At 42.5% G+C, this 16494-nt stretch overlaps 1 protein-coding gene across 9 annotated transcripts in view; it reads right to left on the reverse strand.

The window, feature by feature from the left end:
- The window catches only part of LOC106601027 (apoptosis-stimulating of p53 protein 1), a 45200-nt gene extending 36759 nt beyond the window's left edge, over window positions 1-8441 (reverse strand). For 8 of the 9 annotated variants that reach the window (XM_014192908.3, XM_014192891.3, XM_045717393.2 and 5 more), the window contains exon 1: window positions 2123-2421. In XM_014192908.3, coding sequence (XP_014048383.2) covers window positions 2123-2266 — 144 coding nt within the window. In that variant the 5' untranslated portion in view covers window positions 2267-2421. Of the gene's footprint in view, window positions 1-2122; window positions 2422-7834 lie in introns of those variants that run through there. The other variant, XM_014192936.3, reaches the window with a different exon arrangement.
- Between the last annotated feature and the right edge of the window lie 8053 nt (window positions 8442-16494).

Genomic DNA, 16494 nt, shown 5'->3' on the forward strand with positions numbered 1-16494 from the left:
GTTGGCTACAGCAGATACATACCTGGGATCAAGCTACTGACTGGGATCAGACTACTGGTAATATCTATACAACGTACATATGCCAGGAATTTGAATGCATGGAACCCAGGGAGGAAAGCTCTTGAATTACAGGAAATGTCCCCTTAGCTCCGGTTGCCCTCTAACCTAAATGCATTTCCATCAAATGCTTTGCCTTAAAGACAGAGGCATTCAGGAGGGAGAGAGAGAGACTATTGAAGACTGAGCTGAGCTATGAACATTAGAGGAGAGATATTACAAGCGCAAAGATATTACAGGCAGACTGCCAAACCAACATGCTTAAAGTAAGAGTGATTTGGTGGCATCATGACAAATTTTCTTCCGTTAGTGCCTACAACCTATTGGTAAATAAAAACAAGATCGATTATTGAAATTCCGAGCACAAAAAAAAAGAGGCAACATGAAGGGTGTGTGTGTGTGTGTGTGTGGTGTGCGTGCGTGCGTGCCTGTAATACAGTATTTGCTGTCAATAAAGAGTACTGAGAAACCACATTTATAAATAGGATTTCCTGGTAAAATGAGAGGTGACGTCCTCATTTCCAGATTGACAATCTGTAGTAAATGGAAATGGGGGATAATCTGCTAAATTTAGGATTAATCTGCAAATTTGGGTTGTGGAATCCAAATATGTTCCTCTCTAAATGTCATGGCATACCCCCCTTCCTGCTGCAGCGGATACTTCCACTATAGGATTGGCATAGACAGAGGTGCTTGACACTGGTCCCTTGGCCTGTATAAACCATCTGTATAAACCCTCTGCCTCCACTCTGTAGTGGCTCAGCCCAGCCCCATAAACATGTCTAAACCACAGACACACCGACTGAGACAAGCCCTGCAACGGGGCCGCACGTCCAGTCCAAGATGTAAGGTAATCTCTCACTGCCAGAGCACATGCACAGACACGGACAGATAGATTGAGGAGGAATTCTGTAAGGCGCAGATTACAACATAGAGAGCACTATAATAATGAGATTATGGAGGTTATAAACATGTGTATGTCTGTGTCCACGGGGTGACAAGTGAAAACATACACCAGGAGAGAGAGAGAGAGAGAGAGAGAGAGAGAGAGAGAGAGAGAGAGAGAGAGAGAGAGAGAGAGAGAGAGAGAGAGAGAGAGAGAGAGAGAGAGAGAGAGCAAAAACAAATCCAGGAAGGGAAGGTTATTGTAGGGGAAAAAGGATCATCTATGTTTTTCTCCTTATGGATTGGCCTGTAGTAGTGTCGACTATACAGGGGGAAAAAACACACAGGCCGCTCCGAACCATTCTATCAAACATGAACCAACCAATAAGGTTCAGAAAACCCAAACCAGTCCTGAACTCATCATCGGTGCTAAATATTCTCTTGACACACAGGAACGTGTTTGCCAACACGCATGCATCTGTGATCTACTCTGTCCTGCATCTCTTAATCTGCCCAGAGATGCTGTTATCTCTCAATGAAAGGTCAGAAACCAGACAGAAAAAAAGCTAAAAGAGGGGCTAAACCTACCTCTGCCTAATAGTATTAAACACTCAGTCACACTGAGCAGCCTACTACACGTTAGTTCTGCATCGGGGAGCCAGCCAGCTACACACAGTAACATGTTTACATTCATAATAAACTTTCACACAGTCAAGTAACATTGTATGTCTACAAAAAGAAACCACACATACACCTAACACCTAGAATCTAATCCCCTTGAAAATTCTGTGCAAAAAGATACAATACACATTCATATGCATCAGCAACATCCTGTACTCAACCACATACATACTGTGCCTTTCCTGTCTCCTGTCTCCTCACTCGAACTACACTCATTCACTAACAAAAACATCAACAGCCCACCAACCTCTTAAACTTGCACAAACACTTAACATACAAGCACACTTTCCAGCTTCCCAAAATGACTCCTAGCCAGCTGTGAATGCCTTTTGCTATTTTAAGCAGCAGCACATGGGTACCGTCTTGAGTCAGACCCAAAGCTGGACAGGACAGAACAGCGGCAGCGCCTACATCCCAGTCAGCTCCAGTCAGTGCAGTGCTACAGCTATAACCCTCTGTCTGTCTGTCTGTCTGTCTGTCTGTCTGTCTGTTTGTTCACCTTAGCCGCCCAGCATGGCGTCTTCTTGCCCTGGTTTCTCTGCTGCTGTGGCTGCGGCCTGGGACGGACCCTCTGGTGGAGCCAGGCCTTGTCCTTGGTTACACTAACCAGACTGTGCAGCACCATGCTGAAGAACCTCTTCATAGAGCCGGAGGGAGAAGACTCACACAGGCAGACAGATGGACAGGAGGGCAGGCAGGGCTGAGAGAGACTCACTGCGTGTCTGTCTGTGTGCGTGTGTCTCCAAGTGTGTGCGTGTGGGTGACACCAGGCACAAGAAGGGTAGGGGTGGGGGTGTCAGTGACTGAACGTGAGGAGCGTAGTCAAGATGGGGGTGGTGATAAATGCAGCCAGAGCCAGGGCCAGGCAAGGGGTAGGGCTAATATAACGAGGCCGGCCCCCTTCAGAATGAGATTCCCTAGGAACAGGAACAGCCGTGGGGCTGAGAGAGATAAGAGGCGCCTGGTGACACTAACCAGACCAGGCTGTCACTGTCACAGGGCATCAATAGGAGGAACAGGACACTCAGAGACCACAGACACATAATCATCCAGCTAAACAACACACAGAGGCATCCAGGCTGTATCACAACCGGCCGTGATTGGGAGTCCCATAAGGCGGAGCACAATTGGCCCAGCGTCGTCCAGGTTTGGCCGGTGTAGGCCGTCATTGTAAATAAGAATTTGTCCTTAATTGACATGCCTAGTTAAATAAATGTTAAATAAAGGTTATGTAAAATAAAATAAAATGAAACACACACACAGAAGCACACACATTCTGACTGTTCAAACGTTCAAATGTTCCAGCAGCTACATAACTTTTTATTTTACATTTTTTTATTAAACCTTTATTTAACTAGGCAAGTCAGTTAAGAACAAATTCTTAATTACAATGACAGCCTACCCTTAAACTTAAACCTGCTGAGAGGACAAACAACAATAATTCCATTTGTTAGAGAACAAATGATCCCATCCCATCTCATATTTTCTTCCTCTATTCTCATTCACTTGATTTTTGGTCTGAAGAAGGGCAGAATGGATCTCCTGACTGATTTCCATGAAGCCCAAATCTAATGGTTGTGCCAGCAGCATCCCGGGCCTTGTCGATAATAAATCTGAGGACACAAAGCAGGCGTTGTCGCAGTGGGCCTGGAGCTGGGCTGACTGATGAACCACTGCCTGGAAACAAATCCCTGTGATGCACAGTTTACCCTGTTACTCAGACCTCATCTACCAGGCAAAGAGAGAGTGTGTGTGTGTGTGTGTGTGTGTGTGTGTGTGTGTGTGTGTGTGTGTGTGTGTGTGTGTGTGTGTGTGTGTGTGTGTGTGTGTGTGTAAAACCCTTCTAATATCCACTTCTGACTCAGAGTCAGTCCTATGGGGCAAGATGTTTATAAACAAAGTGTCTTAAGCTCCTTAAAAGGAATATCCCCGAGGCATCAAATTAACCAGATGAAAAGTATAACAAATCATTAGAGAGATTTAGATACAGTATCTCCTTATCAGTGGATGGATTTGCAACATGTCTGTTGGGTGGAAGACATAGTGTGTGTGCACTACTTTTAACCAGGTCCCAGGACAGACAACAGAGATAAGAACCCAAAATGCAGACAGACAGTGTGAGGTTTCAGAGTCAGGCACATTGGGACTGACCCGGACCAACCAACCGACACCTGATTTAGTGTCCTGGCTGGCTCCCCTGTGCAGCACAGAACGGAACAGTCAATAAAGTCTCCATAGCAACCACTGTGTCTGTGGAAACACGCTTGCCTGGCACCCCTAGAAAGGATCCCAGACAGACAGTCCTGTTCTTCCTGAGATTGTGGAAGTTAAACACAGGACATGACTGTAAACAACACTCTCCATCTTCAGTCTATTCAATGGAGCTGACAGCCTCCCATTCACACAGCTGACATACATGCCTAGTGGGTTAGCACATTGACGCGGGACTGGGGGGAGTGTTTATCATTAGGTCAAGAGGTTGAATGGGAGGTTCCGTTTTTATAAGGTGAGGATCTGAACCTAGTTTGTTTTGGTTCGGATGTATAGCTTTCTCTGTGATAGAACCCTGCCTTGGAGCAGCTGACATAGACTAGCACTGTCTGCTCCATGTTCTGCTACAAACAGAAATGTACTTTATCCTCTAGTTAGCGAGATCACGGTTGGGTTGAATTCCATTTCAATTCAGTCAGTTCAGGAAGTAAACAGAATTTCCAAATCCAATTTTCCTCTGTGATTTCCCCCCCAATTGGAATTGTAATTTCACTTTACTTCCTTAATGGACTGAATTGAAATGGTATTGACCCCAAACCTGAGAGAGAAGCATCAATACAAATGGCACATGGCAGGGCAGGAGTCATAACAACAACAGCTCCCTGCAGCTCGACTACACACTGATGTCATGCGTCACTTACACTAATGAGAGCTGAGGAGGAGATTTTTAGACTCTGCCCTGATATGATCGAGGAAGAGAAGGAGGGGGACACTCACTATAACAACAACAGTAAGTCAGTAAATTAAACAGGCTAAGTCTGTAAGCCTACAACTGGCTACTGGTCAAGTTATGAGATGAGATGAAATGAAACGAGATGAGATGAGATGAGAGCATATAAAATGGCTCATGATCAAAATCAGCCAGTTAACAACTAGAGGGCTCTGAACTTCATCTTTAGCTTTTACAAGCATTTTGACACTTCCATTGTAGTAGGTTATATGCTATTGGTTGTGATGTTTATAATACTCAAACTCCCAATGATAATTCATGTACAACCCAGTCTATTTCCCATGGAGGTTCAGCAGCTCAAAATAAGACTTATAATACTCAGTCCACTAGCAGCTTGTCTTTCCTGACTATTCCACCCAAATTGTAAATTCCGCTGTCTGTTTAAAAGCTATGAGAGGGGTTGTAAATCTGGGTGGAAATATAGGGAATAGGGAGGGAGTACAGTTGAAGTCGGAAGTTTACATACACCTTAGCCAAATACATTTAAACTCAGTAGTTCACAATTCCTGACATTTAATCCGAGTAAACATTCCCTGTCTTAGGTCAGTTTGGATCACCACTTTATTTTAAGAACGTGAAATGTCAGAATAATAGTAGAGAGAATGATTTATTTCAGATTTATTTCTTTCATCACATTCCCAGCGGTTCAGAAGTTTACATACACTCAATTAGTATTTGGTAGCATTGCCTTTAAATTGTTTAACTTGGGTCAAACGTTTCGGGTAGCCTTCCACAAGCTTCCCACAATGAGTTGGTTGAATTTTGGCCCATTCCTCCTGACAGAGCTGGTGTAACTGAGTCAGGTTTATAGGCCTCCTTGCTCGCACATACTTTTTCAGTTCTGCCCACAAATTTTCTATAGGATTGAGGTCAGGGCTTTGTGATGGCCACTCCAATACCTTGACTTTGTTGTCCTTAAGCCATTTTGACACAACTTTGGAAGTATGCTTGGGGTCATTGTCCATTTGGAAGACACATTTGCGACCAAGATCTAACTTCATGACTGATGTCTTGAGATGTTGCTTCAATATATCCACATCATTTTCTTTCCTCATGATGCCATCTATTTTGTGAAGTGCACCAGTGCCTCCTGCAGCAAAGCACCCCCACAACATGTTGCTGGCACCCCCGTGCTTCACGGTTGGGATGGTGTTCTTCAGCTTGCAAGCCGCCCCCTTTTTCCTCCAAACATAATGATGGTCCTTCTGGCCAAACAGTTCTATTTTTGTTTCATCAGACCAGAGGACATTTCTCCAAAAAGTATGATCTTTGTCCCCATGTGCAGTTGCAAACCATAGTCTGGCTTATATATATAGATATAGGACTCGTTTTACTGTGGATATAGATAATTTTGTACCTGTTTCCTCCAGCCTCTTCACAAGGTCCTTTGCTGTTGTTCTGGGATTGATTTGCACTTGTCACACCAAAGTACGTTCATCTCTAGGAGACAGAACTCATCTCCTTCCTGAGTGGTATGACGGCTGCGTGGTCCCATGGTGTTTATACTTGCGTACTATTGTTTGTACAGATGAACGTGGCACCTTCAGGCATTTGGAAATTGCTCCCAAGGATGAACCAGGTCTTGGCTGATTTCTTTTGATTTTCCCATGATGTCAAGCAAAGAGGCACTGAGTTTGAAGGTAGGCCTTGAAATACATCCACAGGTACACCTCCAATTGACTCAAATTATGTCAATTAGCATATCAGAAGCTTCTAAAGCCATGACATCATTTTCGGGAATTTTCCAAGCTGTTTAAAGGCACAGTCAACTGAGTGTATGCAAACTTCTGACCCACTGGAATTGTGGTACAGTGAATTATAAGTGAAATAATCTGTCTGTAAACAATTGTTGGAAAAATTACTTTTCATGCACAAAGTAGATGTCCTAACCGACTTGTCAAAACTATAGTTTGTTAACAAGAAATGTGTGGAGTGGTTGAAAAACGAGTTTTAATGACTCCAACCTAAGTGTATGTAAACTTCCGATTTCAACTGTAAGTGTAAGGGGAGAGATAGGAGGACTACCTTAGCAGTTGGACTATAGGGGCGAAGAGAAGGGTTTGAGGGAGAGATGGGAGGACTGACGTAATACAGTTGGGCTATAGGGGCGAGCGAGAGAGGCTTGTGCAGAGCTGAAAGCTCATCTGGTGTGGGAAATTACCCAGAAATTCAGCCATCTCACCCAACCTCTGTGACGCACAGCGAGGCCGTCCCAGACCATCACAATCCACAGGCTAATCCCTTCCGTCATTCAAACAGCAACTGACTGACTCTCTCTCTCTCCAGCCTGGTCTCCTCTCCACGCAGCCGCAGGAGGGTAAATTGATAAAGCACACTCTTTAACCTCCATGTCAACTTGTTTTGACATCGCATTGTTGTTTTTAGCTATATAGATTATGTATTTTGGAAGTTATCAGTGTATTTTGATTACTTTCAGACAATGCGATTAATTGCACTATTTTTTTGTTGTTGCAAAAGTAGCTATGCAATTCTTTACTTTCAACCCACTTCCCTGCCTCGCTAATTATAGAAGTAACAAATTGCTCAAAGAGCAAAAGCCAGTTAGCAGGCATGAGGAGAGCCATGTTGGAACCGTGTGTGTGTTCTTACTTACACTGACATCAGCTACTGGTGGACTGACACTGACAGGGAGGTTACAGGTCATGGTGAATGTGCGTCACTGTGTGGGTGATCACCAGAATTGTCTGTCTGTCACTGTTGTGTGGGGATCTTACATAGGCTACCCTAAAAGTCTGCCTTACTCCCCTTAATGTTCAGTCTCTCGCTCCCTCTCTGTGTAGTTGTATAGGCAGGCAGAGAGTTGAGCAAATGCATAGATCAGTGGTCTATCAAGTGATGTTTAATCATAGTAAAAAACTGATATTGCAGTGATTTGTCTCATTCACCACCTCTCTCTCTCTCTCTCACACACACACACACACACACAAGGTGGATAACAGGACAAAAAGGACAAAAAAACGTACATTGTAATTGATGGGAGTACTGTAGCTCATCCACCACTCAAATTTGCATACTCACAATCCATATGTAGCCTAAAGTTAATTATATATTTTTTTATTAGAGCTCATTTGTTCCAAGCTATTCATTCTACGGGCATTTATTAATTAAATCCACAATCTATTTCCAAGACCTCTCAAAGTAAAAAAAATATATATTCTCTTCTATTCCTATCTGATTACTTTTACTTACCGGCATCATGACTGCAGTGAAACAATAAATATGTTTATTCCAGCCAATCTCTTGGAGTAACACACTCCTCTGTCTGCCTTCTTTGCCTTCCCTAGTCTATGTTGCCTGACAGGCTGGTCCGAATAACCGGTCGGTAGAATCTGTGTCCCGCTCCAGAATCAGATGTAATGGTCCTAAAGCAACGATGCTTGATCCCACAGAGACACAGACACTGAAGGCGAAGTGTGTCGCTGCACGCAATAGTCACAGAACATCACACAGCCTAGTTGGGTGGCATGTTGTTTCAGGGAATTTGCTGCTAAACGTTACGCTGTAATGACAGTGATTGAACGAATGCACGCCACAAATAATTCGCCGATTGCCTTTACACGGTTCGACTGCCCGCCCGCGTGTTCTAATATGTAGGATAATCCAAGGACAGGACACCGACTGGGACAGACCAAATCCGCCCCAAAAATGTTTTAACAAAGATTATTGCTCTGATCTTGGTTATCCGTGAGATAGAAGCCAATTATTTGTTTTTATCCAAACTCTCTAACGTAGACTTCATATCAAGGAAAAAAACGGACATGTCAAACCACAACGTTAGTTTGACTTCCATGCCCAGACTGGTCTCATAGACTAGACATAACATAGTAAATGCAAATCCGAGACACTGACATTAGTATACGTTACGCTTAGTATGGTTATATAACATGGAAGGTTACTTAACGCAAAAACGAAAGGATGGTGGTTCGATGGAGTATAACATTAACATCTAGCTTGTTTGAATCTCATCATGGACAATTTCAGCATTTGAGCTAATTAGCAACTTTGCAACTGCTTACTACTTTTTAGCTACTTTGCAACTACTTGGGAAGTTGACTAAACCTTTCTCTAACCCTAGGCCTTTTAGAGTTAGCCACCTAGCTAACGTTAGCCACAACAAATTTGAATTCGTAACATACCATACGTTTTGCAAATTTGCGACATATTATACAAATTGCAATTCGTAACATATAATACAAAAGGATTGATGGACATCCACAAACTAAATTGTGAGTCTTGGATTTATATACAGAATAATACAAAATACTCGAAGACCACAGCATGTCAAGTCTGGATAGCCACATCATGATGGTCGGTCAGCCGGCCAGTGCAAAACCTATGTAGGCCTAGTTATTAGCAGCCAGTGCTCTAGTCCTCGTTGATGTGACAAAGAAAATCTAAATAGAACAGAACTAACTGTTTTAAATGCACAAGATAATGCAACCCAGTCTCCATCAGCAGGGGACAAATGTCAGTGACAGGCATGCTTCACACAGAGAGGAGAGGAATGATAACATTGTACTATTTTGAGGTTGAGGCAAAAAAAATATACTGATTAACATCATAAAATAGGCTAACAGAGTATTTGTCCTTTAGTTCAGTTGTTTTAACTCTAAACCAAGTTTATCTGCATGAGAGCAGTTTCAAAACAAGGATGATGCCGCTTTAAATGGAACTTCAGTGTCATCTTGTGTCCATACTGTGAAATTAGTTGCTTGCAAGGATGTATCTAAATAAAGCAGCCTAAACAAATAGTTAGCCCTTTATCTATAGTTAGTTGCAGGGAATGGGAAACAATTTATTGGATTCAATAAACTGTCATTGTTAAGTAACATAGTAGATGCAGTGAACAGTTGGGAGCTGTGAGTTGATGGTTCGGATTACGGGATGCCAAGGTCATATTTTTCGATATTCTGGTCCAGTTAAAGGGTTGTTCAGATTCACTTAGATCTGTGGACCATACTTTTGTTGTGGACCATGCTTTTGTTGTTGTTTATATATTATAGAGATCAGTCCTTTTGGAAGCCCAGATACTTTAGTTATAAATCCCATCATTGGATGGTTTGGTAGTTGGGTTTCCCAAGGGACTCCATAGGCCAGCATAGCTGACCTAAGTTTTAAATATAGAAAAAAGGAGTTGCCTGGTAATGTGCATGTGTCTTTCAAATCTTGGAATGTTCTTACACCATTACTGTCCATGATATCAGAAAGGGTACGGATTTCACATTTGTACAATTGGGAGGATGCAAATGGCCGCCCTCCAGATCGCAAGGCATTATTGTGAAATAATAGAGTATGGGCATGCTATTATGATTTCCAAATACATTGTTTTTCAATTTTACGCCAAAATATAAATTGTGTGAGCAGTAATAGGACGAAAGCGTAGTTATTATTGTTTAAGGGACAACTCAGTGAAGACCACCTCTTCCAGGGCAATTGGAGACACTGTATATCTCTGTTCTCAGCCAGGGGGTGGAAGAATCATGTCTAAACCAATTTAGGATGGGGCGAAATGCTAGTGCCTGAAAATACAGTTTAAAGTTTGATACAAATAGTCCTCCTACATATTTCCCTCTTTGTAAGTTTGTTAATTTTATCAGGGATCGCTTACCTTGGCATATACATTTTTAAGCCGCAGCAGGCATTTTATCCCAATAGCCAAAAGGGAAAGACATGGGAAGCATTAAACTACATTGCCGTGGCAATATATTCATTTTGACAATAGATATTCTGCCGGTTAAAGAAACTGGGATATTAGTCCATCTACTGAGGTCGGATTGAACTGATGTGACCGTTCTGTTAAAGTTTCTGCCAATTGATTTATCTAAGGAAGGAAATACACTATACAGTGCCTTTGGAAAGTATTCAGACCCCTTGACCTTTTCCACATTTTGTTACGTTACAGCCTTATTCTAAAATGGATTAAATAAAACAAAATCCTCATCCATCTACACACCATACCCCAGAATGGCAAAGCAAAAACAGGTTTATAGAAATGTTTGCTAATTTATACAAATTTTAAAACAGAAATGCCTTATTTACATAATTGTTCCGACCCTTCACTATGAGACTCAAAATTGAGCTCAGGTGCATCCTGTTTCCATTGATCATCCTTGAGATGTTTTTACAACTTGATTGGAGTCCACCTGTGGTAAATTCAATTGATTGGACATGATTTGGAAAGGCACACACCTGTCTATTTAATAAGGTCCCACAGTTGATAACGCATGTTAGAGCAAAAACCAAGCCATGAGGTCGAAGGAATTGTCCGTAGAGCTCTGAGACAGGATTGTGTCGAGGCACAGATCTGGGAAGGGTACTAAAACATTTTTGCAGCATTGAAGGTCCCCAAGAACACAGTGGCCTCCATCATTCTAAAATGGAAGAAGTTGGGAACCACCAATACTCTTCCTAGAGCTGGCCGCCCGGCCAAACTGAGCAATCGGGGGAGAAGGGCCTTGGTCTGGGAGGTGACCAAGAACGCGATGGTCACTCTGACAGAGTTCCTCTGTGGAGATGGGAGAACCTTCCAGAAGGACGACCATCTCTGCAGCACTCCACCAATCAGGCCTTTATGGTACAGTGGCCAGACGGAAGCCACTCCCCAGTAAAAGGCACATGACAGCCCGCTTGGAGTTTGCCAAACGGCACCTAAAAACTCTCAGACCATGAGAAACAAGATTCTCTGGTCTAATGAAACCAAGATTGAACTCTTTGGCCTAAATGCCAAGCGTCACATCTGGAGGAAACCTGGCACCATCCCTATGGAGAAGCACGGTGGTGGCAACATTATGCTGCGGGGATGTTTTTCAGGAGGCAGAGACTGGGAGACTAGTCAGGATCGAAGGAAAGATGAATGGAGCAAAGTACAGAGAGATCCTTGATGAAAACCTGCTCCAGACCGCTCAGGGCCTCAAACTGGGGCGAAGGTTCACCTTCCAACAGGACAACGACCCTAAGCACACAGCCAAGACAATGCAGAAACGGCTTTGGGACACGTCTCTGAATGTCCTTGAGGGGCCCAGCCAGAGCCCGGACTTGAACCCGATCTAACATCTCTGGAGAGACCTGCAAATAGCTGTGCAGCAACGCTCCCCATCCAACCTAACAGAGCTTGAGAGGACCTGCAGAGAAGAATGGGAGAAACTCCCCAAATACAGGTGTGCCAAGCTTGTAGCGTCATACCCAAGAAGACTCAAGGCTGTAATCGCTGCCAAAGGTGCTTCAACAAAGTACTTAGTAAAGGGTATGAATACTTATGTAAATATGATATTTCCGTTTTTTATTTATAAATAAATTAAAACATTTTTCAAAAATCCGGGTTTTACTTTGTCATTATGGGGTATTGTATGTAGATTGATGAGGGGGAAAAAAATATTTAATACATTTTAGAATAAGGCTTCAACATAACAAAATGTGGAAATAATCACGGGGTCTGAATAGTTTCTGAACGCACTGTATATACAAAAGTATGTGGACACCCCTTCAAATTAGTGGATTCGGCTATTTCAGCCAACCCGGTTGTTGACAGGTGTATAAAATCGAGCACACAATCGAGCCATGGAATCTCCATAAACAAACATTGGCTCTAGAATGGCCTTACTGAAGAGCTAAATGACTTTCAATGTGACACCGTAATAGGATGTCACCTTTCCAACAAGTCAGTTCATCACATTTCTGCCCTGCTCGAGCTGCCCCAGTCAACTGTAAGTGCTGTTATTGTGAAGTGGAAATGCCTAGGAGCAACACCGGCAACAACGGCTCAGCCGCGAAGTAGTAGGCCACACAAGCTCACAGAACGGGACCGTCGGGTGCTGAAGCGCGTAAAAATCGTCTGTCACTACCGAGTTCTAAACTGCCTCTGGAAGCAACGTCAGTACAAGAACTGTTTGTTGGGAGCTTCGTGAAATGGGTTTCCATGGCCGAGCAGCCGCACACAAGACTAAGATCACCATGCGCAATGCCAAGCGTCGGTTGGAATGGTGTAAAGTTCGCCGCCATTGGACGCTGGAGCCATGGAAACACATTCGCTGGAGTGATGAATCACGCTACACCATCTGGCAGTCTGACAGACAAATCTGGGTTTGGCAGATGCCAGGAGAATGCTACCTGCCCGAATGCATAGTGCCAACTGTAAAGTTTGGTGGAGGAATAATGGTCTGGGGCTGTTTGTCATGGTTTGGACTAGGCCCCTTAGTTCCAGTGAAGGGAAATCTAAACGCTACAGCATACAATGACATTCTAGACAATTCTGTGGTTCCAACTTTGTGGCAACAGTTTGGGGAAGGCCCTTTCCTTTTTCAGCATGACAATGCCCCTGTGCACAAAGCGAGGTCCATACAGTAATGTGCCCGACCTCACTAATGCTCTTGTGGCTGAATGGAAGCAAGTCCCCACAGCAATGTTCTAGTGGAAAGCCTTCCCAGAGGAGTGGAGGCTGATATAGCAGCAAAGCGGGTCCAACTCCATATTAATGTCCATGATTTTGGAATGAGATGTTCGACGAGCAGGTGTTCACATACTTTTGGTCATGTAGTGTATATCTACTCCCAAATATTTCAAATGGGAAACGATTGGAATTCCATAAATAGAGACGGAGTCCAACATCGTGGTCTTGAGAGGAACTAGGGCTGATTTGATTAAATACATTCTATAACTTGAGATGAAGCTGAATTTACCTATGATCTTCAATGCATTTTGGAGCAATTGAGATACATTGTCAAGATATAGTAAAATATCATCCATGGATTCATAGTTGATTCAAAAATATCAAATAGACCTCAGGAGAAAAACAGTCCCATCCAGGTGATTTGCCTTTATTTATGCTCTCCAATGCCCTTTTGAGATCATTAAGAGAGATTTGGGCTCCCAGCAACACGGCTTCTTCTGTTAAGAGAAGAAGAGATCTTCATTATTTTAGAAAGGTCTTAGTCTGTCTTGGTGAGGAATTACAATCAAAGGTGTACAGTTCTTTATCCTCTACTGGATCAGTGTCCTTAAACCGGGACAGTTGTAGCTCAGTATGTGATGATGTGACTAGAACTTTCCGGGACATAGACATGTCTTATATGGGCAGAAAGCTTAAATTATTGTTAATCTAACTGCAGTGTCCAATTTTACAGTAGCTATTACAGCAAACAAATACCATGCTATTGTTTGAGGATAGTGCACAACCACAAAACACTTATCACGGCAACTGGTTTGATACATTCACCTCTGAAGGTAAATAATGTACTTACATTCAGTAATCTTGCTCTGATTTGTCATCTTGAGGGTCCCAGAGATAAAATGTATTGTAGTTGTGTTTGATAAAATCAATTTTTATACTCAAATGTAGGAACTGGGTTCTACAGTTTGATCCCACTGCTGTCTCTGGCTCCACCCCCACCCCGCCCGGCCATCTAGATGTGTGAAGGAAGCTAATGATCCATCATGTATGACATTCCTGGGAGTGTGTAACCTTTAATGTTTTAATGCCTTAGCATTTTTGTATGTTCTTTATACTTATGTACTTGAAAATGTATAAATTGACCAAGTCGGCACATCTGGGCAAACTCCTGGCAGACTTGATACAAAATATTGTGTAGTGATGTAATTCTTCAATGAATCAGACTGCAACTTCGCACACACGCTGCTGCCATCTTGTGGACAACATATGTATTACACCTAGAATCCTACATCACTGTCTGGCCATTCTCTTGCATTTCAAAGATGCAAAACAAATTGAAAACGCATGTTTTTTGGTTTGTATTATCTTTTACCAGATCTAATGTGTTATATTCGCAAACATTAATTTCACAATTCCACAAACTTCAAAATGTTTCATTTGCCATAGTATCAAGAATATGCATATCCTTGCTTCAGGTCTTGAGCCACAGGCAGTTCAATTTGGGTATGTCATTTTAGGCAGAAATTGAAAAAAAGTGTTCGATCCTTAACCTGTTGGGACTAGGGGGCAGTATTTTCACGGCCGGATAAAAAAAACGTACCCGATTTAAACTGGTTACTATTCTTGCCCAGAAACGAGAATATGCATATAATTAGTAGATTTGGATAGAAAACACTCTAAAGTTTTTAAAACTGTTTGAATGGTGTCTGTGAGTTTAACAGAACTCATATGGCAGGCCAAAACCTGAGAAGATTCCATACAGGAAGTGCCCTGTCTGACAATTTGTTGTCCTTCTGTTGCATCTCTATCAAAAATACAGCATCTGTGCTGTGTAACGTGACACTTTCTAAGGCTTCCATTGGCTCTCTAAAGCCGCCAGAAAGTGGAATGGGGTGTCTGCTGTCTCTGGGCAAAGCATAGGAGCAGAGTTTGTAAGTGGTCAGCCTGGGGACAGTGAGACTGAGATGCGTGTTCACGAGACTTCTCAATTTTTTTCTTTCAGTCTTTGAATGAATACAACGTTGCCCGGTTGGAATATTATCGCTATTTTACGAGAAAAATAGCATAAAAATTGATTTTAAACAGCGTTTGACATGCTTCTAAGTACGGTAATGGAATATTTCGATTTTTTTTGTCACGAAATGCGCTCGTGCGTCACCCTTCGGATTGTGACCTGAACGCACGAACAAAACAGAGGTATTTGGATATAACTATGGATTATTTTGAACCAAAACATCATTTGTTGTTGAAGTAGAAGTCCTTGGGAGTGCATTCTGACAAAGAACAGCAAAGGTAATCCAATTTTTCTAATAGTAATTCTGAGTTTAGTGAGCCCCAAACTTGGTGGGTGTCAAATTAGCTAGCCTGTGCTGGCCGAGCTATGTACTCAGAATATTGCAAAATGTGCTTTCGCCGAAAAGCTATTTTAAAATCTGACCTAGCGTTTGCATAAAGGAGTTCTGTATCTATAATTCTTAAAATAATTGTTATGTATTTTGTCAACGTTTATCATGAGTAATTTAGTAAATTCACCGGAAGTTTTCGGTGGGTATACTAGTTCTGAACATCACATGCTAATGTAAAAAGCTGTTTTTTGATATAAATATGAACTTGATTGAACAAAACATGCATGTATTGTATAACATAATGTCCTAGGAGTGTCATCTGATGAAGATCATCAAAGGTTAGTGCTGCATTTAGCTGTGGTTTTGGTTTTTGTGACATATATGCTTGCTTTGAAAATGGCTGTGTGATTATTTGTGTCTATGTACTCTCCTAACATAATCTAATGTTTTGCTTTCGCTGTAAAGCCTTTTTGAAATCGGACAATGTGGTTAGATTAACGAGAGTCTTATCTTTAAAATGGTGTAAAATAGTTGATTGTTTGAGAAAATTTAATTGTGGTATTTTAGTTGGTTTTGTATTTCGCGCCGTGCGATGCCATTGGCTGTTGGCTAGGGATTCTGCAGGCGGAACGAGGTTCTGCTAGCGGAACATCTGTCCTCAACAGGTTAATGAAGAATGCTTTTCCAACAGTCTTGAAGGAGTTCCCATATATGCTGAGCAGTTGTTGGCTGCTTTTCCTTCAATCAGCGGGTCAAGTCATCCAAAACCATCTCAATTGGGTTGAGGTCGGGTGATTGTGGAGGCCAGGTCATCTGATGCAGCACTCCATCACTCTCCTTCTTGGTCAAATAGCCTTTACACAGCCTGGATGTGTGTCGGGTCATTGTCCTGTTGAAAAACAAATGATAGTCCCGCTATGCGCAAACCAGATGGGATGGTGTATCGCTGCAGAATGCTGTGGTAGCCATGCTGGTTAAGTGTGCCTTGAATTCTAAATAAATCACTGACAGTGTCACCAACAAAGCACCCCTACACCATCACACGTCCTCCTCCATGCTTCATGGTGGGAACCACACATGCGGAGATCATCCGTTCACCTACTCTGTGTCTCACAAAG

This window comes from Salmo salar, chromosome 01, assembly GCF_965601325.2.
Source record: "Salmo salar chromosome 01, fSalSal1, whole genome shotgun sequence".
NCBI lineage: Eukaryota > Metazoa > Chordata > Actinopteri > Salmoniformes > Salmonidae > Salmo > Salmo salar.